Below are 20,337 nucleotides of genomic sequence, written 5' to 3'. Positions count from 1 at the left end.
TCATTCCATGCCAGTTATCATTACACTGTTGAAGCAGACAAACCATTCCCAGATCAGTTTGTGCTGTCTTGCTTCAATGACCACCGGCGTTGGCAAGACCACACAAACAGATCTGTGACCAGGCTAAGCAAACGAAGGTGATACAAAACTATTTACAGTACATGTTTATTGACTCGTCAACAATCGAAAAATTAAACATTCACCAATACAATTATCAATTCAGCGATCGCCTTGAATCCTTGCTGTGTAGCAAATGGTTAAGTCCAGGGGAGATGACTTTTCCAACTTAAAAGGTGACTAATGACATGCGGAGAAGAGTTGTAAAAGAATGAGGACAGGCACAGATTTAGGCATTTCCTTGATGGGGAGTAGGGAATCATGGGTATTCATTGACATTTTAAACTACCCCCTTGGCAACGATCAATAAATACTATTTTGTTCCACAAGGCAGATTTAATGGCATTGAATTCAAGGTGCCGTAATATTTGGCGTTAAACCACGTTCCCAGCTCCGCATATGATCTGATCTGTGTTGATTATCTGACCCTGGCACTCTGTCTGCACATTGAGCCTTAACAGCAGAATACTGTTCAGATTCAGCTCCCAAGTACAACATGCATGAACTCTAAATCATCCATAAATACATATTCCCACATTATTGCTGCTTCAACTATTTGTCCAATGATTGCTTGACAATGGAGCAGTTCAATGTGTTTGGAAAGGGCACAGAATTAACAGATTTATCAATGCATTGTTGACTGATCTGACAAGTGGTGCATATGTTATCTTTGATGGGAGGGGAAATTATAGAGAAGGAGAAGCGATCCCAAATGGGAGTCATGTTTAAATGGTCAGTATGTTTGGATCGAGCTAAACCATTACTCATGTTTCCTTCTGTCTAGGTTGTGGTACTTCAATATCATTGAAACTTTGGGAAAGGCACTGAATGAATCAGATCAATGTCAGTATTCTACTTAAACAGATCCACAAAAATCTGTTAATTTGTGTTCTATTAGCAAAGATGGAGTAAAAGTTGGAACAGAAATTGAAAATTTTATTTAAATAAAAACATTTAAGGAGCACCATATTCACAGTGATGGGATGATTTAGTTTACAAATGGACTTTCCACAAGCATACTAAAGTGACTGATACAGTTCAGAATGAATGGAGACCAGGTGTTTTGACTCTTTACCCATCTTCCATTGATATTACGTTTCTACTATGGTGGGTATAAGGGCTAAGTCCCTTGGTCAAAAGTAGTGCACTATAGAGAGAATAGGGTGCAATTTGGGAGACTGATACAGATAACCATCACAGAGAACTGTATATCAGAGATAACTACCAGAGATAATTGTTTCAAATACCTGTATGTATATCCAAGATACCTGAATGCATATCGGATAAGTGAATCAGTGTTAAATGGGTATGAGGAGTGTGGTGGGATATTAGGTGAAAGAGAAGTGGTCTATTAGAGACCCAACTACAGTAGCATCAGTCTGTTCTTCACACAAATAAACTATTCAAATCAGACTGTTAATAAGCCTTGAATAGGGAAAAGTGGTGACGACAACCTGCGTCTAAGTCTGGCATGAGGGTGGTACCAATACTACCTTCCCCTTGTAACACAAAAACATGCCAACTGTCTGGTGTAACTTTTCATCTGACTCCAAGTCTAACTTTCCTAATTGTACGTAGAGAGAAGAGAAATGTGAGAGAAATGGCGAACAGAATGTCTCATGAAAATACATACAAATAAATAATCATTCCTCTGAAATGGCATTCTTATTAAAGTCATGAAGGCCAATATAAAATGAGAAAGTAGTGAGGGTCGACGTGAATCTGAAAGCCGTGGAGCAAATGATTTCTGGGTCTGTAGGCAGGCGGATTGAGAGGCTAGAAGCCGTGGCGACCTTGCTTAACACAAAGACAAGACGGGGGAATGGGGGCGAGACGGGGAATGGGGGCGGGGTCAAGAAACATTCCACTTGGATTCCCTTTAAAATCTGACGTCCAAACGCAAAAAGAAAAAAGGCATCCCATTGTTTTTGGTTTTAAGGCGGGGCTACGTAGGCAGAGGGACCATCAACTCCTTCAAGGCGACCCCCTTAAAAATAAATCCTGTGTTCTCCATCCTTCCTCCTTTATTTCAAGCGCTCGATGAGTTCCTGTGTGAGGCCCAGGTGGAGGAGCTGCATGGTGGGTAACTGAGCCAGCTGGGGGTGGGCCTTGAGCAGACGCTCCCAGCACAGCTCCAGCAGGCTGGGCACTACCAGCCAGATCTTAAACAGGGAGCCAGTCCGCTTGTTCTCGTGGATGTTCACCACACCACCGTGGATGTACATGCAGCCAGCCTGACCGGAGAGAAGATCACAATCAGAAACCTTTATCGTCATGCAACAGTCAGTCGCACAGAGAGAGTGAGTGAAATATGAGCAGGATATTGAATTGTGGTTATTGATTTAGGATGATCCTGTGCTCTTGTTTTGGCAGTGTAAGAATATACTGACTAATCGTGCCAATAAAGCTAGTTGGATTGGAAACAGAAATGGGCTTCGGCCAGAGAGATGAAGGGACTTACAAATGAGTTCTGAAATGAGGTAGTAGAGAGGGGGAAGGAGACATTGCACCTTATTAAAGGAACATCATCAAGTCACACTTTGCTTCTTGAAAGTCCAATATCTTTGAAGTTTGACTGCTGACATGCAAAACATTTTGGGACTGTATCAACATTGGTAGTTTTTGAGTGGCGTTTCCTTTTAATAAGTCTACTATGCTAGATCTTGAAACCAGCGAAATGCGTATAACCTGAATGGGACACTATAACAGTTCTACATCAACTACTACATAATAAACAGCTGAGGTTTCCTCTAGTGTAGAGCCCTACTGACCGGGGTCACAGCAGCACAGTGGAAATAGGCTGGCTCAGGCATCACTGCTGGGAGCTTGGTCCACTGGAACGTCTGCAGGTTGATCTTCCACAGATCAGCCACAATGACTTCACCGTTGTAACCTCCGCATAGAAACACATCTGAGACACAACATCATGGGTTAGACTGAGACCAGACTGAGACACAACATCATGGGTTAGACTGAGACACAACATCATGGGTTAGACTGAGACCAGACTGAGACACAACATCATGGGTTAGACTGAGACCAGACTGAGACACAACATCATGGGTTAGACTGAGACACAACATCATGGGTTAGACTGAGACCAGTTAGAATATATTGATGGGATGACGAAAATTAACTTTTTATTTTTCAAACCCTATTTGGGACATTGATTGGAACTGTTGAATGAGAAGCGGAGGCAGACAGAAGCAGACTAATGAAGACTTCTGAAAGTGGCTCTGATAAAACCACCACCGTTAGAAGGATAAGTGGTCCGGGCAACGATACCACTACACCTCCTGTACAAACATTGTAATACTACTGCTATAGAATAAATGATAAGAATCTCACCGTTCCGTATCTGCACACAGCTGTGACATCTCCTGGGAGCAGGGTACCCTGTCAAAACCCAAAGCAATTGGATGAGTGAATGTGCATATGTGAATGAAAAGACCCATAGACAGCACATTCATTTTCTATTAAAACATCAAACACAAACCTATTTTATCATGAGGCTTGGTTGATATCTCCTCCCAGGAATTTGTCTCCAGATTGTATGCATGTATCTGGTACAAACAAAAAGGAAATTAGTTCACCTCCAACACACACAACCATAACCTGGCCACGTAACCCAGCATCGTAACCCAGCCTCGTAACCCAGCCTCGTAACCCAGCCTCGTAACCCAGCCTCGTAACCCAGCCTCGTAACCCAGCCTCGTAACCCAGCCTCGTAACCCAGCCTCGTAACCCAGCCACATAACCCAGCCTCATAACCCAGCCTCATAACCCAGCCTCATAACCCAGCCTCATAACCCAGCCTCATAACCCAGCCTCATAACCCAGCCTCACTCAGTGGCAGAAGTGGCTGCTTCCTCGATCTTTATGGCTTTACAGCACTAAAAATAGCCTGAAAACCACCAAGTGACCAAACTACCTAGATTAGCTGTCTGTTTGCCTAGTCAGACTCACTACCATCACAGGTATACGATCATTCTTCTGACCTTCCTTGAACTTATCACAGATCTGAATTGGATGGATAGGTGAAAGTGATTGGAACAGGGTTTATGTTGATGACAGGTTGGTGTACTACCTTGTCCAGAGGATAGGAGGTCCAGGAAGTCCCTCCTCCCAAGATGTATATCCTCTGACGGTCGTGTGCTATTTCATGTCTGTACCTGTGACACAAACAGACATGACTCATTACTTATGAGGTCCTCTGCTCCTCTAGGAGCTGAAAGGAAAATGTCAGGTCATCACTCATGCTGCCCAGTGACTGGGGTATATTCACTAGACACCAAACAGAAGAAATTGGACTGAAACAGGGAGGGACAATGACATGATCCGGTGGGACCGATTAAGGCGTAATGCTCACCGTTCCTCAGGCAGGTCGTCTGGTGGGTTGTTGGGTTTGAGGTGGATCCACTCTCTGGTGTTCAGGTCCAGTCTGTGCAGGTCTGTGCTGTAGATGTAACCCGTCGTACCCCCAAACACATACAGGAAGCTGTTAATGATGGCCATCGCCTTGGGGAGAGAGAAACAAAATGGCTACCAAATCAAACTTCAATGGAAATCAACAACAATAAATATTTTTATTTGCAAGGATTGCCTATATCTACATTTGCTATATAATATGCTCCCCTGGGATCCTTTAATGCCTCTACCTATCCCTCGGGAATTCTAGTTAAGTCAATCAGATTTTATTCAAATTTTACAAATGCATGTCAAAACGCTTAAGAGCGTTCTAATCTAATGGTCATTACCTCCAACTCAATACTTGTGTCTACAAGTGAAAACAGTGTATTTATACATTTTGTAGAACTAAATATGACGTTAAAAAGTTCTATCCAATGACATCATCAAAAGTTTAAACATTTTGAAAAACTGATTTTCAAACATTATGAGATTCACAGTGACGTGGGCAGCAAGAAAAACCCCTCCTTCTGGCTAGAAACGCGTTGCAGACTTTAAAAACCCTCCTTCTGGCTAGAAACACATTGCAGACTTTAAAAACCCTCCTTCTGGCTAGAAACACGTTGTAGACTTTAAAAACCCTCCTTCTGGCTAGAAACACGTTGTAGACTTTAAAAACCCTCCTTCTGGCTAGAAACACATTGCAGACTTTAAAAACCCTCCTTCTGGCTAGAAACACGTTGTAGACTTTAAAAACCCTCCTTCTGGCTAGAAACGCGTTGCAGACTTTAAAAACCCTCCTTCTGGCTAGAAACGCGTTGCAGACTTTAAAAACCCTCCTTCTGGCTAGAAACGCGTTGCAGACTTTAAAAACCCTCCTTCTGGCTAGAAACGCGTTGCAGACTTTAAAAACCCTCCTTCTGGCTAGAAACACGTTGTAGACTTTAAAAACCCTCCTTCTGGCTAGAAACGCGTTGCAGACTTTAAAAACCCTCCTTCTGGCTAGAAACACGTTGCAGACTTTAAAAACCCTCCTTCTGGCTAGAAACGCGTTGCAGACTTTAAAAACCCTCCTTCTGGCTAGAAACACGTTGCAGACTTTAAAAACTCTCCTTCTGGCTAGAAACGCGTTGCAGACTTTAAAAACCCTCCTTCTGGCTAGAAACACGTTGCAGACTTTAAAACCCCTCCTTCTGGCTAGAAACACGTTGCAGACTTTAAAACCCCTCCTTCTGGCTAGAAACACGTTGCAGACTTTAAAAACCCTCCTTCTGGCTAGAAACACGTTGCAGACTTTAAAAACCCTCCTTCTGGCTAGAAACACGTTGCAGACTTTAAAAACCCTCCTTCTGGCTAGAAACACGTTGCAGACTTTAAAAACCCTCCTTCTGGCTAGAAACACGTTGTAGACTTTAAAACCCCTCCTTCTGGCTAGAAACGCGTTGCAGACTTTAAAAACCCTCCTACTGGCTAGAAACACGTTGTAGACTTTAAAAATCCCTTTTTCCACTTTTAATCCTACCCTGTGATGTCACAGAGAAGCATTTTTTTCAGGACCCTTCTTGTGTTTTTAACTACAGATCACAGAAAGGTGCGGTTTTCACTTACAGTGACTTGAACTTGTCCACATTTTGTTATGTTACAGCCTTATTATACAATGTATTAAGTATTCAGATCCTTTGCTCTGAGACTCCAAATTGAGCTCAGGTGCATCCTGTTTCCATTGATCATCATTGATCATCCTTGAGATCATCCTTGAGATTCTACAACTTGATTGGAGTCCACCTGGGGTCAATTCAATTGATTGGACATGATTTGGAAAGGCACGCACCTGTCTACATAAGGCCCCACAGTTGACCGTGCATGTCAGAGCAAACACCAAGCCATGAGGTCAAAGGAATTGTCCGTAGAGCTCCGAGACAGGATTGTGTTAAGGCACAGATCTGGGAAAGGGTACCAATACATTTCTCCAGCATTCAAGGTCCCAAAGAACACAGTGGCCTCCATCATTCTTAAATGGAAGAAGTTTGGAACCACCAAGACTCTTCCTAGAGCTGGCTGCCCAGCCAAACTGAGCAATCTGGGGAGAAGGGTCTTGGTCAGGGAGGTGACCAAGAACCTGATGGTCACTCTGACAGAGCTCTAGAGTTCCTCTGTGGAGATGGGAGAAACTTCCAGAAGGACAACCATCTCTGCAGCACTCCACCAATTAGGCCTTTATGGTGGAGTGGCCAGAAGTAAGCCACTCCTCAGTAAAAAGGCACATGACAGCCGCTTGGAGTTTGCCAAAAGGCACCCAAACACTCTCAGACCATGAGAAACAAGATTCTCTGGTCTGATGAAACCAAGATTGAACTGTTTGGCCTGAATGCCAAGCGTCACGTCTAGAGGAAACCTGGCACCATCCTTACTGTGAAGCATGGTGGTGGCAGAATCATGCTGTGAAGATGTTTTTCAGGGGCAGGGACTGGGAGACTAGTCAGGATGGAGGCAAAGATTAACAGAGCAAAGTAGAAAGAGATCCTTGATGTAAACCTGCCCCAGAGCGCTCAGGACCTCAGACTTGGGCGAAGGTTCACCTTCCAACAGGACAACAACCCAAAGCACATAGCCAACACAATGCAGGAGTGGCTTCGGGACAAGTCTCTGAATATCCTTGCGTGGCCCAGCCAGAGCTCGGCAGCGACACTCCCCATCTAACCTGACAGAGCTTGAGAGGATCTACAGAGAAGAATAGGAGAAACTCCCCAAATACAGGTTTGCCAAGCTTGTAGCGTCATAACCAAGAAGACTCGAGGCTGAAATCGCTACCAAAGGTGCTTCAACAAAGTACTGAGTAAAGGGTCTGAATACTTATGTAAATGTGACATCATTTATTATTTATTTTTTTAGCAAACATTTTTTTTAAGTTTCTGCTTTGTCATCATGGGGTATTGTGATGTCATTATGGGGTATTGTGATGTCATCATGGGGTATTGTGTGTAGATTGATGAGGGTAAACAAATGTTTAATACATTTTAGAATAAGGCTGTAACCTAACAAAATGTGGAAAAAGTCAAGGTGTCTGAATACTTTCTGAAGGCACTGTATGCATACACTGATATGGTACTGGAGATAATGAATGATGTTGAAAAGTGGTGGAAGTGCCCTTTAACAGGAAACGGAGTGTAGGCCTAAACCCCAGAAGAGTCCAGAGCAAGCCAAGGGGGTAGTGGCAGACAGAACCAGTAGAGAAGATAATCAGAGATGAGCCAGTAATGCCGGATTTGATTGTCTACCTGTCCGTAGATTCGGTTGGGCTTCTTCCCTCGGCAGTTGAGCAGCGACCACCGCTTGTACTTGACGTTGCAGACGTGGACGTCATTCCCGTTGTTTTCCCCAAAGGGAATCCCAGTGCCACCGAACACCAGCAGATTGTTTCCATGTAAAACAGCTGAGGGACACAATACTGAGGGTTTAAGCTGGGTCGTGTTCATTAGGGCACACAGTAGCAAAGCCTTAAGACATTTTGCAACGGAAACAAAGTGTTTCTTATTGCACTTATTTAAAAGCATTTCACTACCCCCAAAATTACATTTGCTAAATATGTGTTTTCAACCAATAAGATTTTAAGTCCCTGCTGTGTGACAGCAGGTGGGATTGTCCATGTGGAGGCTTTTCACCAAATCACTAAACTTGATAATCCATTGTCTTCTGAGGTCATAATGTCATGGGATGACGAGGTAAAACCGAACAATCATCCACAGACCAATTATATATCAAACAGTCCATTTGATGTTACTGAGGTGTAGAAATGCTCTTTCGTGATTTAATACATCAATGAGTTAGCTAAATCATATTTTACTAACCAAAACTCGTCACAAGTGACTGGGTTCTAAATCAGTTTGACCCCCACCAGCAATGCTTGTTCATTCAAGCATTCTTTCATACAATCACGCTTGGTTTGATTTAATAAAAAAAATTTAGATGTGGAAAATTGTAAGATATTTTATTTTACCCTCTTGATAAGAAGTGACCATACTGTATTAAGTTGTTATTGATGGATTACATGCATTGGAAATGAAAAAGTAAATAAGCAACTACTGCAACCTGAGTTTTCCATTCATAAATGTCCAGGGTAAATTACTACAGTAGATGGGCCCTGGTATTTCAGTTGTACTGAATGACTGTCAAATCTGTGCTTAGACTGCTCAATGAGCTACATTTATACTGAAGATCAGTGGCGATTTTAGCATGTAAATCTTGGTGGGGCAAATGTTAAAAAAAATATCTAGATATTTTTTTTTAGATGCATGCCAGCAAAGCCACTACACAACACCAACTGAGCCACACGGGACTCCTGAACATAATACCCTTCGGTACCCATGAACGTAAACCCCTTCAGTACCCCTGAACACAATACCCTTCGGTACCCCTGAACACAATACCCTTCGGTACCCCTGAACACAATACCCTTCGGTACCCCTGAACACAATACCCTTCGGTACCCCTGAACACAATACCCTTCGGTACCCCTGAACACAATACCCTTCGGTACCCCTGAACACAATACCCTTCGGTACCCCTGAACACAATACCCTTCAGTACCCCTGAACACAATACCCTTCAGTACCCCTGAACATAAAACCCTTCGGTACCTGAAGATAATACATCAAGGGACACGATAGGCTAAAATATCCTTTTCACTGTAGTGTCCCTTTAAATTCCATACCTGAAATAAACAATCCTACTGGTTCCCTTACCTGACATGGAGGCCAGCTCGGTGGGCATGTAGCCCTCTGTACGGATCTGCTGCCAGGTGCCCGTGGCAAAGTGATACCTCCACAGCTCCCTGAACAGCGGGTAGTCCTCGTTCTCCTGGCCGCCCGACTCATCATAGTCCGGGTTGTACCCCCCGAACACGTACAGGTTGGTGTTGTCTGCCACGCAGCGATGCCCGCTCCGAGCTGGGGGCATATGGAGACCTGTGGGGTGAGGGTGGTGCACACAGCAGAGCAGACTGAGTAATATAATAGAGTGTGTATTACTATCCTCCTGGTAGCGGATGTCCCCACAACCATAGAAAAACAAGGAAAATGTTCCCTTGTGGGGACATTTCCCAGGTCCCCAATAAGGCAAAGGTTATTTTAGGCTTAGCTTAAGGGTTAGAATTAGAGTTAGGGAAAATCGTATTTTTGATGAGAATAAATGTTTGGTCCCCACAGGGATAGAAAAACAAACTGTGTGTGTGTGTGTAGATTCACTGAAAACAAAACGTCTCAGACTTAGGAACACAACTTTCAAAAGGTCCCACCGATGGGGCGCTCTTTTCCACAGTGACAGTCCACCAAGAGAGATCACAAGAGCCCTGCCACCTTCACCTTTCAGCTGCATGACTGTCCTCTCCGCAGTAAAAACACAGAGCTCACCACCCATAGCCTAATTCCTAGGCTGGGCATTTGGTCCATAACCTGCAACACTGCAGCTGATACCAGTGTGTTCCCAAAAATCTAAAGTAGCCAACATAATGAAAAAATGTAATTCTCATTTGGATGCATCAATTAAGTAGCCAGCCACATAAGGATTAGGTTGAGTAGTCAGCTATTAGACTGGCAGCTGGCACGTAGAGAACACGCTGATTCTTACATTCTAATCAGTTATCAGACGCTCTTATCCAGAGACATTTATAGTATATTTGTAAGTACTGGTCCCCCGTGGGAATTGAACCCACAACCCTGGCGTTGCAAGCGCCATGCTCTACTGACTGAGCTGACAGTCAGAGAGAAGCAACTAAATGGGTGGGTGCTGGAAGGTGACAAAAAGACACTAACATAAGGCGAGTTTCATGGCCCGGTGACCCGAGTGGGTGGAGAGTTCACTTAATGATCAATGAAATGGTCTAAATTGTCTAAAATGGAAGGACCAATGGAATGGTCTGCCCATCCGGGGCACCGGACCATGCAAAACGAACTCGCCCAGACACACTCACACCCAACCTATTGGCCATACTCATTTTCTTAGGGCCTGTCACCACAATCAGTTGTTGTCAGTTGGTCAGTAACACACACATCAACCACTTGTTTCTTAAACATCAGCAGCAGAGCAAGGGGTCCCTAATGACTCAAGAAGGGGGTCAAAAAGGCCTCTAACATAGCACCATGATGATGTTGTGATTAGATGCAGATCCTAGGTTAGGCTAACAGAACCCAGGACATTGTTCTAACATAGCACCATGATGATGTTGTGATTAGATGCAGATCCTAGGTTAGGCTAACAGAACCCAGGGCATTGTTCTAACATAGCACCATGATGATGTTGTGATTAGATGCAGATCCTAGGTTAGGCTAACAGAACCCAGGACATTGTTCTAACATAGCACCATGATGATGTTGTGATTAGATGCAGATCCTAGGTTAGGCTAACAGAACCCAGGGCATTGTTCTAACATAGCACCATGATGATGTTGTGATTAGATGCAGATCCTAGGTTAGGCTAACAGAACCCAGGGCATTGTTTACAGGGTAGTCATTTTTCAGAGACCGTTGGTTGCAGTGTGAACAACAGAGGGCAAGCTATCCAAAACATGTTGCCCATGTCCAACAGCATAACAAGAGTCTGTGCTAAACAGAAGAACCCGTTTCTGCAGCACACTGTGTACAAGAGAAAGAAACGCTCATTCCAGAGACCTAGAATGTTACTGGTTTGTTTATCAAAGGGTGTTGGGCCACCACAACAGCTTCAATGTGCTTTAGCATAGATCCTACAAGTGTCTGGAACTCTATTGGAGGGATGCGACACCATTCTTCCACAAGAAATTCCATAGTTTTGTGTTTTGTTGATGGTGGTGGAACATGCCATCTTAAGCACCGCTCTAGAGTCTCCCATAAGTGTTCAATTGGGTTGAGATCTGACAGACACACCACACCCTTTAAACCCCCTATGCTTCTTTGAGACCCCTCTTTCAAAGTTACTGAGATCTCTTCTTCTAGCCATGCATGGTAGACAAAATAATGGGAATTTCTATACATGACCCTATGCATGATGGGATATTAATTCCTTAATTAACTCTGGAACCCCACCTGTGTGGATTCACCTGCTTTCAATATACTTTATATCCCTCATTGACTCAAGTGTTTGGTTTATTTTGTCAGGCACCTGTTCATTCACACCATATGTGAAACGCTGATACTCTCAGCGCCAGGCTTGAGACCGAGATAAAGCTTTACCACGGCAACACGACACTCAACTAACAAGCTAAAAGACGAGATAAGAAATGGGTTGAGCACAGGTCATTCTTCATCTTCAGTCTCAATGTAGGGCAGGCATAATCAAATCCACTAGAAGCCAAAAATGCTATACTTTAATGAAGTACAGGACCTAGGCTACCTTAGGTCAGGGGAAAGAGGATACCTAGTCAGTTGCACAACTGAATGCATTCAACCGAAATGTGTCTTTCCGCATTTAAACCAAAACATCTATTCTAGGTTTGAGAAAATTCCACCCTTCAATGCCACTTTCACATAGCACGAACCAAGTGGGGATGGTGATGCCGTTGTATAATGCAGTATAATGGACCAGGCATGTGTTTTGTCCATCAGCAGACAGACAGTGCCAAGCTCAAGAGGCTGGCTCACACCCAAGCTCTGCTACCAAATCACACTGTCACTGTCCATTGGCCCAGTTCCTGTCACACTGTTGTTCTCCCAGGCCCTAAACATCCCCACGCATTCTGTTCTCCCAGGCCCTAAACATCCCCACGCATTCTGTTCTCCCAGGCCCTAAACATCCCCACGCATTCTGTTCTCCCAGGCCCTAAACATCCCCACGCATTCTGTTCTCCCAGGCCCTAAACATCCCCATGCATTCTGTTCTCCCAGGCCCTAAACATCCCCACGCATTCTGTTCTCCCAGGCCCTAAACATCCCCACGCATTCTGTTCTCCCAGGCCCTAAACATCCCCACGCATTCTGTTCTCCCAGGCCCTAAACATCCCCACGCATTCTGTTCTCCCAGGCCCTAAACATCCCCACGCATTCTGTTCTCCCAGGCCCTAAACATCACCACGCATTCTGTTCTCCCAGACCCTAAACATCCCCACGCATTCTGTTCTCCCAGGCCCTAAACATCCCCACGCATTCTGTTCTCCCAGGCCCTAAACATCCCCACGCATTCTGTTCTCCCAGGCCCTAAACATCCCCACGCATTCTGTTCTCCCAGGCCCTAAACATCCCCACGCATTCTGTTCTCCCAGGCCCTAAACATCCCCACGCATTCTGTTCTCCCAGGCCCTAAACATCCCCACGCATTCTGTTCTCCCAGGCCCTAAACATCCCCACGCATTCTGTTCTCCCAGGCCCTAAACATTCCCATGCATTCTGTTCTACCAGGACCTAAACATCCCGATGCATTTAACTTTTTGAGCTGGTCTGACAGCCTGGCTTTATATTGCCCAGGCACTCATGTCCTCTCTATGTTGCTAGGTGGCATTTTACAATGTCACTCAATGTCCACGCATTGAAAGAAACATACATAAGCTTATCTGGACATACGATTTATAAGTGTTCCTGTGTCTGTACAGTAGCACATTTCACCAGCCACTGAAAACCAGCCTAGGATTACATCTGCTCAGTGATCATGAGTTACAGAGAAGAGTGCATGTACAATGGCATTGCATGTAGTCTAGCCTCTTTCTACAGCATGTAGCCTAGCCTCTTTCCACAGCATGTAGCCTAGCCTCTTTCCACAGCGTGTAGCCTAGCCTCTTTCCACAGCGTGTAGCCTAGCCTCTTTCCACAGCGTGTAGCCTAGCCTCTTTCCACAGCGTGTAGCCTAGCCTCTTTCCACAGCGTGTAGCCTAGCCTCTTTCCACAGCGTGTAGCCTAGCCTCTTTCCACAGCGTGTAGCCTAGCCTCATTCTACAGCGTGTAGCCTAGCCTCATTCTACAGCATGTAACCTATCCTCTTTTTACAGCATGTAGCCTAGCCTCTTTTTACAGCATGTAGCCTAGCCTCTTTTTACAGCATGTAGCCTAGCCTCTTTTTACAGCATGTAGCCTAGCCTCTTTTTACAGCATGTAGCCTAGCCTCTTTTTACAGCATGTAGCCTAGCCTCTTTTTACAGCATGTAGCCTAGCCTCTTTTTACAGCATGTAGCCTAGCCTCTTTTTACAGCATGTAGCCTAGCCTCTTTTTACAGCATGTAGCCTAGCCTCTTTTTACAGCATGTAGCCTAGTCTCTTTCTACAGCATGTAGCCTAGTCTCTTTCTACAGCATGTAGCCTATCCTCTTTCTACAGCATGTAGCCTATCCTCTTTCTACAGCATGTAGCCTATCCTCTTTCTACAGCATGTAGCCTATCCTCTTTCTACAGCATGTAGCCTATCCTCTTTCTACAGCATGTAGCCTATCCTCTTTCTACAGCATGTAGCCTATCCTCTTTCTACAGCATGTAGCCTATCCTCTTTCCACAGCATGCATTCTCATTAGCACATGTCCTTCGTGCCCACACACAACATAATTTTAGAAGAAGCAAGGCATTGCCTAGATTTTGCACAGCAGCTAAGTAGTAGGTCACAGACAACTATACCTACAATAGTAATGGCGTCTTTTTGTAGGAACTAACTCCGCCATGGCTCATTAGCCAAAGCCTATGGGGAATTTATATTGATAAACAGAGAAAATAAGGTCTGTGGTAAACACAGGCATATGAGATCTTATAGGTTTTGTGATAATCTTCATTAGCTAATGTCACTTTAAGCATTTATTTAATCAAAACAAGCACAGTCTTCATAATTCGTAAAGGTCCTGTGAATTGACTGATATTATCTCACAGGGGGAAAAAACATAAGATATCCTAAGCCTGTGTTAACCTCAGACCTTATTTTCAGTGTTTATTCCAAAACCCCATTCTTTCCCACCATAGGAATTGCTGAACGAACCAGATGCAACCGATTTCCGGTATTTGGGACTACAAGCTGGCGAGCTCTATGTTACTATGAACAAGGGTTGCAGTACCTGGGGCTCCGGATGCAGTCCTTGATGTAACAAACACAAATCCATCCGGCATCAGTATATATGTGATTATTAAACAGCATTAGATTATATTCCTGTGTATTCCCAACAATAGAAGGCCTAATGCCTGAGGACCAAAATAATGTGATAATGTGTATAATGAAATATGATCAATTTCTCATCCATAATTCTATCTCATCTTGGTGGTTTGGAGTCAGTGTCGAGGTCATTCGCATACGGTAAATCAATCAATACCGTGGTCAATAGCTTAAGTTACATGTATGAATCAAGTTCTACTAAACAGATTTTTTTGCAAGGATGGAGGATCACCTGGAGTTGAACATTTCTGCAGATGAGTCGACCACCAACCATCTTTCCATAATCATAATGATGTCAGTCTAGCGAACGTTATGCATCAAACATTTGTATAGCCAACAACTGAACCAGAATCTGGCCTTATTAATGAACGTCTCCTGTAAAGCCAGATTCTGGTTCAGCCAACAACATGAAGCGCAAATAACTGACATCTGTGAAATAACGTTAGCTAGAATTAACGTTAGTCAGCTAAAACATTTGCAATCCAGCTAATAACGTTAGTAGATTAGGCTAATATGAGATTGTTTACTTTCATATTTTATTCTTAAACGGTGCTCTCTGAGCAAACAAAAATAAACATAGATAGCTAATTACCTACCTAGGTAACGTTAGCCAGTTAGTGGTTCAGACAGAGGCTAACTAGTTAGCTACCTAGGTCGCCGCTATTGTTACATTTGGTTAAACAGCTTGCCTTTCAATGTCAATAGCACAAAAACCAAGTTAACCGCTGCAATCAAGATTAGCGGATTTTGTCAATCATATTCATTGAATTGGTTTCATAACAGTAACGTTACCAGCGGACAGGTCTCTAGTAATATGGCTAACGTTAGCTAGCTGGATATGCTACAGTAGTATGTTGTTTTTGACTGACCTGCTACTCTGACTGGAGGCCTCACTGTCAGTTTCTCGAATTTATTCAGTTGTTCCGAACTGCGATCGCCTTCTGCGGCCGACATCGTTTCCCAGATCCAAGACGATCAACAAAACGTTACTCAAAATTGCGACAAAATGCTTTAAGGTGCTGATAATACATTACAACAAATAAAACGTTACATTATTCCAAAGGAAAGCCATTTACAAATGCACCGTTCAGGTGTCCCTGACCAATCAGAGAGCCTGTTATTGATGTGCATCGCGTAGGAAAGTTATTGGGTTTCCACTAGTTACCACAGCCATCGTAAATATTCATGAAAACAAACATTTGCTTTTTGGTCTTAATTTAAGGCCAAGGTTAGACATAAGGTTGGCAGTGTGGTTAGAGTTAGGTTTAAAATCCTATTTTGAGAAGATACATTTAAGTAATGGGCGGGGTTTTTGACTTTGTGGCTGTGATGACGACAAAATTATGGGCGGGGCAAGGTACATACTATGTTGAAAATATATTTTTTTTAAGCCAGGGTGCATAATTGAGCGCTTTGCATAGTTCATAGATCGTCCTATTTTTCTAATTGTCCATAAATGACTTGGATTTAATGCAAAAAGTGTGGCATATGTTGCATAATGATGGATTAAGCATGAATTACCAATTACTAATACTGTGTCAGTGACTTGGTTAATAGAAAAAGGCTTAAAGTCAAATTAAAATGTATTTATTCATACCTAGGCCACATGAAATTGTTGAGGAGGTTGAAGGTATTTATCAGGGACGAAAACACTTTATTGACACTATCAATTCATGAAGCAAAAGCACATCACTGACAATAGTTATAAAATCCTAGAAGAAGTGTTGGACATTCCCTCTTGGATTTCCGGACAAGATTGAGCTGAAAATAACCAAGAGGGAAATACATTTTATTTATTGAAAGAAGCATTTATGTTTTAAACAATTGCCTGTTGATCATTTAAATTCCACAATATGAAATTATATGAAGACAATGTCTATCTGTCAGTTCACTTTCTCAGGGTAATTTAACTGATTGGATGGCAATGACTTCCTTACCCTCCCTGTCCTGGATGGCTGTGCTTATTGCCAGAGTTTCAGCCACAACCAGTTGTGGTTCTAGCTTATGTGGCTCCTTGAGGAGAACCCCCCCTTCAACAATATGTCTGTGAAACTATGAATGAATTGTGGTTTATTTGGTAACATTTTGTAGTGTGACTGATTTTACTAATGGAATTAGTACTGTACAAAGTTAGAGGTGCACTAACTTGTGCTTCCAGTGGGGAGACCTGAGGTCAACCTACCCCCGCCCCCTCCCCATCTCGTACTTCTGAGTGGTAGACCTTCCCAGGCAGTAGCCTGCCTAGCTCACAAACTTGAATCAGGGCGCCCACTCCGACAAGGTTAATTGACCCACAGTCCCACACGGTGACACGGTGACATGATATCAGCAATAGAAAACCGATCGCGTAAATGTCACCAATCCAAATTTTTGCGGCCACCCCGTGCCGCCCCCAACAAGATGCCGCCAAGGGCGGCTGCCCATGTCGCCTGTACCTAAATCTCATATTGTACATATAACTCGCCAGCCAGCATTCTGCAACATATCCCAATGGTCCTTGGGGCTGGTGTTATGTCTTATTTTCTCTGTCTCCTTTCTCTCTGTCATGATGTCAGATGAAAGTGTGTGTCTTCGGAAGGTGAGGTGGAAGATGGACCCCGATGAGGCCACTGTTGTAGATAACCTGCTTATGGCCATCAGATGGTACCAGACAAACTTTGAATTGAACTCCAGCTCTTGCCAAAATAGTTTGTTTTTCTTTACACAACTGAACTGCTTCCAATTGGCTCATTCGTTCCCCTTCCTCTCCCCTGTAACTATTCCCCAGGTTGTTGCTATAGATGATAATGTGTTTTCAGTCAGCTTAACAGGTAAAATAATGGTAAAAAAAAACTGTGATCTCAAATTCTTTAGTGCAAGGGAAATTGATGGGTTCATTCTCTGCTAAAGTTTCTCCACAAATCTATGGATGGATGATGCCAGAGATATCCTTGATCATGTCAACCACTGGCCTCTGGTACCCATGTGTGGCTAAGAATCCCGTCACCTACTGGCCTGTACTTTGATCTCCTTTCTCTCGGTGTCCCCTTCATTTCACACTGTTTCTGTCAATAAACAATCAAATCTGCAAGGAGAATGGCCAGTTGTGCAGCCAAGTCACAGGTTGTAACATCTGATGTGTGGTGATGGTGCCATAACGCTGTGTGCTGTGCACAACCAGTTGATTCCACTAGCCTTGGTTTGGCTAGCTGACCCTGAAATAAGCTTAAATTGTCACGAATGCTGTCGTCGAAATCGTGGAAATGACCAGACCAAGGTGCAGCGTGGTGGTGAGTGTACATTTTACTTTATTATAAATGTCACCAACAAAGCAATAACCACGACGCTTACTAGGGCTATACAGGCCACTAACAAAGACAACTACCCACAAAATACAAAAGGAAAAAAGGCTGCCTAAGTATGATTCCCAATCAGAGACAACGATAGACCTGCTGTCCCTGATTGAGAACCATACCAAAACATAGAAACACAGAACATAGAGTTTCCCACCCGAGTCACACACTGACCAACCAAACATAGAGAATAAAAAGATCTCTACGGTCAGGGCGTGACAGTAATATACCACGGCTTTGGGCTGTATCCAGGCACTCCGCGTTGCGTCGTGCATAAGAACATACCTTAACCGTCGTATATTGGCCATATACCACACCCCCTCGTGCCTTACTGCTTAAATATGTAACCTGACAAAGTTCACATATAAATATGAGTTATTGATCTATCATTCTACTTGAAAGCAAGTATAAGAAGCTGTAGATCTGTTCTATGTGCGCTTTTATACTTTTATACTTCCTGTTTTTAAGTTTTGTTTTTGCATAATTTTACTTTTGGTTTTGTACACCAGCTTCAAACAGCTGAAAATACATTATTTTTGGTTATGGAAAATATATGTCACAGTGGTTTAGATGGTACAATGATTCTCTACACTATACTAGCTTATTTTCTCACATACACTGAACTTATGCGAACTATTCGAGTTTTAACAACCAGGAAACGATTTCATTGCCAGCAATATTAGTCTATGAGTGCAAAGCCCTCCTCAGGGAGTGTGCCCGGGGGCCTACCTGATCGTTCTAATGATGCATTTTGCATCATGTTGTTGTGGCCGATGACAATTTGCTTCCCGAAAGTCTGTCATGGATATTCACCACTAAGGACTCAAACTCAATGTAAATTAATCAATCTTCATTATAACAGCCAGAGAGGTTCACAAACTCATTCCAAGCTTGATGAAATCTCTGAGGAGGGCATTCCCTTTCAGTACTCTAATACTGCTACTCAAGCGAAATCAACACATTATACCAAACACTTCATACTTTCAAACCCTTCACTCTGGGTTGTACAATCTAAAAAACACACACATACACAAGGGCTCTGTAGACTCAGATAGTTTCCAAGCTCTTACCACAATTGGTTTGCATTGACCTGTTCTGTATTTACTTCCTGTGACATCAACTAGTCAAAATATAAAACCTGTTTTTTAGCAAATTTGCTAGGGCCTTCAAAAAGTTGGTGCTGACTTATCAGCTCAGTATTCGGTACTAAAATATTTACTTGGATTTACTCCAATTCTGGACAGTGTTCCACGTCATGGAAACAGATGATTGTTTTAGATGACATTATCTTCTTACTTAAATCACTGGTATATTCAAACTATGGAATTGGGTAATAATAATAGAATATTGTCAAATACGTATCTTATTCAATTATTCATACCTCTGTCCCAAATTTTCCCACTGTGTCAATACAGCCTGTTTTCAGTGAGTACCGTTCACTTTCACTGGTGGCTTATCTATTGGTCCACAGGAAGCTTATCTTTAAACAAAACACCAGATGGCAGCCTGTAATATTATATTAGTCCCAAGGCTCAATCCCTCTGTTCATCATGTGACCTTGTATTGAAACATTTACTCCTTCAAATTACTAAGATATTGCCTTATCAGAGGGCTATCTGAAAGCCACTAATATTACCATTCACTTTGTTACTTTCACTAGTCTCCACATCTGTTTCCTTCAACTAGGAGCCTCCCTTTCTTCCCAATAGGAAAGACCCTCTCAATCACTACTGCTAATGCACACGGATCACTATCAAACTGTGTTCTGCTTTCACTGCCACTGTAAGGTTTGAAAACAAACAAAACAAACATGATAACTTTCTCCTTATTGGATTTAAGTCTACTCTTAATATTTATTAACAATTTCTGTTGGATATTCACTTTCTGCTTCACACTCATTAAATGTCTATTATTTTGAGATTCATATGTAATGCGCCGAAATTATAAAATACATTGGCCAATTCAGAAGGGGAGCAATAAACTTCGGAGAGAGACTAAATAGACTGGGAGGCAGTGTCAGACCCCCACTCCTCCTGGGAGTGCCCTCTCCTCAATTTGCCTGTTTACTCATTGGTTTAATATCTGATCTTTTGGGACATCAACGAAAACTCTATATGGGGTACAATAAACGGTAGCATTAAGTTTAGTTAACATGTCTCTAACAAGTTACGGTTGGGTGGGTGAATACAGAAAATAATTTTCAACATTCATTGATCCTATGGAATGGGGCATAGGTTGTTTCACAATGTACAGTGCCTTCGAAAGTATTCAGCCCCCTTGAACTTTGCGACCTTTTGCCACATTTCAGGCTTCAAACATAAAGATATAAAACTGTATTTTTTTGTGAAGAATCAACAACAAGTGGGACACAATCATGAAGTGGAACGACATT

General features: G+C 43.0%; 1 protein-coding gene across 1 annotated transcript; it reads right to left on the bottom strand.

Moving 5' to 3' along the window:
* Window positions 1-151: 151 nt before the first annotated feature.
* Window positions 152-15,893, bottom strand: LOC139392582 (kelch domain containing 10). The gene is made up of 9 exons (XM_071140650.1): window positions 15,483-15,893; window positions 9,267-9,488; window positions 7,803-7,957; window positions 4,487-4,635; window positions 4,205-4,289; window positions 3,614-3,680; window positions 3,466-3,513; window positions 2,889-3,028; window positions 152-2,351 (listed from the first exon to the last, which is right to left on the bottom strand). The coding sequence occupies exons 1-9, from the start codon at window positions 15,565-15,567 to the stop codon at window positions 2,142-2,144; spliced, it is 1,161 nt and encodes a 386-aa protein (XP_070996751.1). The 5' UTR covers window positions 15,568-15,893; the 3' UTR covers window positions 152-2,141.
* Between the last annotated feature and the right edge of the window lie 4,444 nt (window positions 15,894-20,337).

The sequence above is a fragment of the Oncorhynchus clarkii genome, chromosome 33 (genome assembly GCF_045791955.1).
Source record: "Oncorhynchus clarkii lewisi isolate Uvic-CL-2024 chromosome 33, UVic_Ocla_1.0, whole genome shotgun sequence".
Classification (NCBI taxonomy): Eukaryota; Metazoa; Chordata; class Actinopteri; order Salmoniformes; family Salmonidae; genus Oncorhynchus; species Oncorhynchus clarkii.
This window is presented reverse-complemented; position numbering and strand designations above follow the sequence as displayed.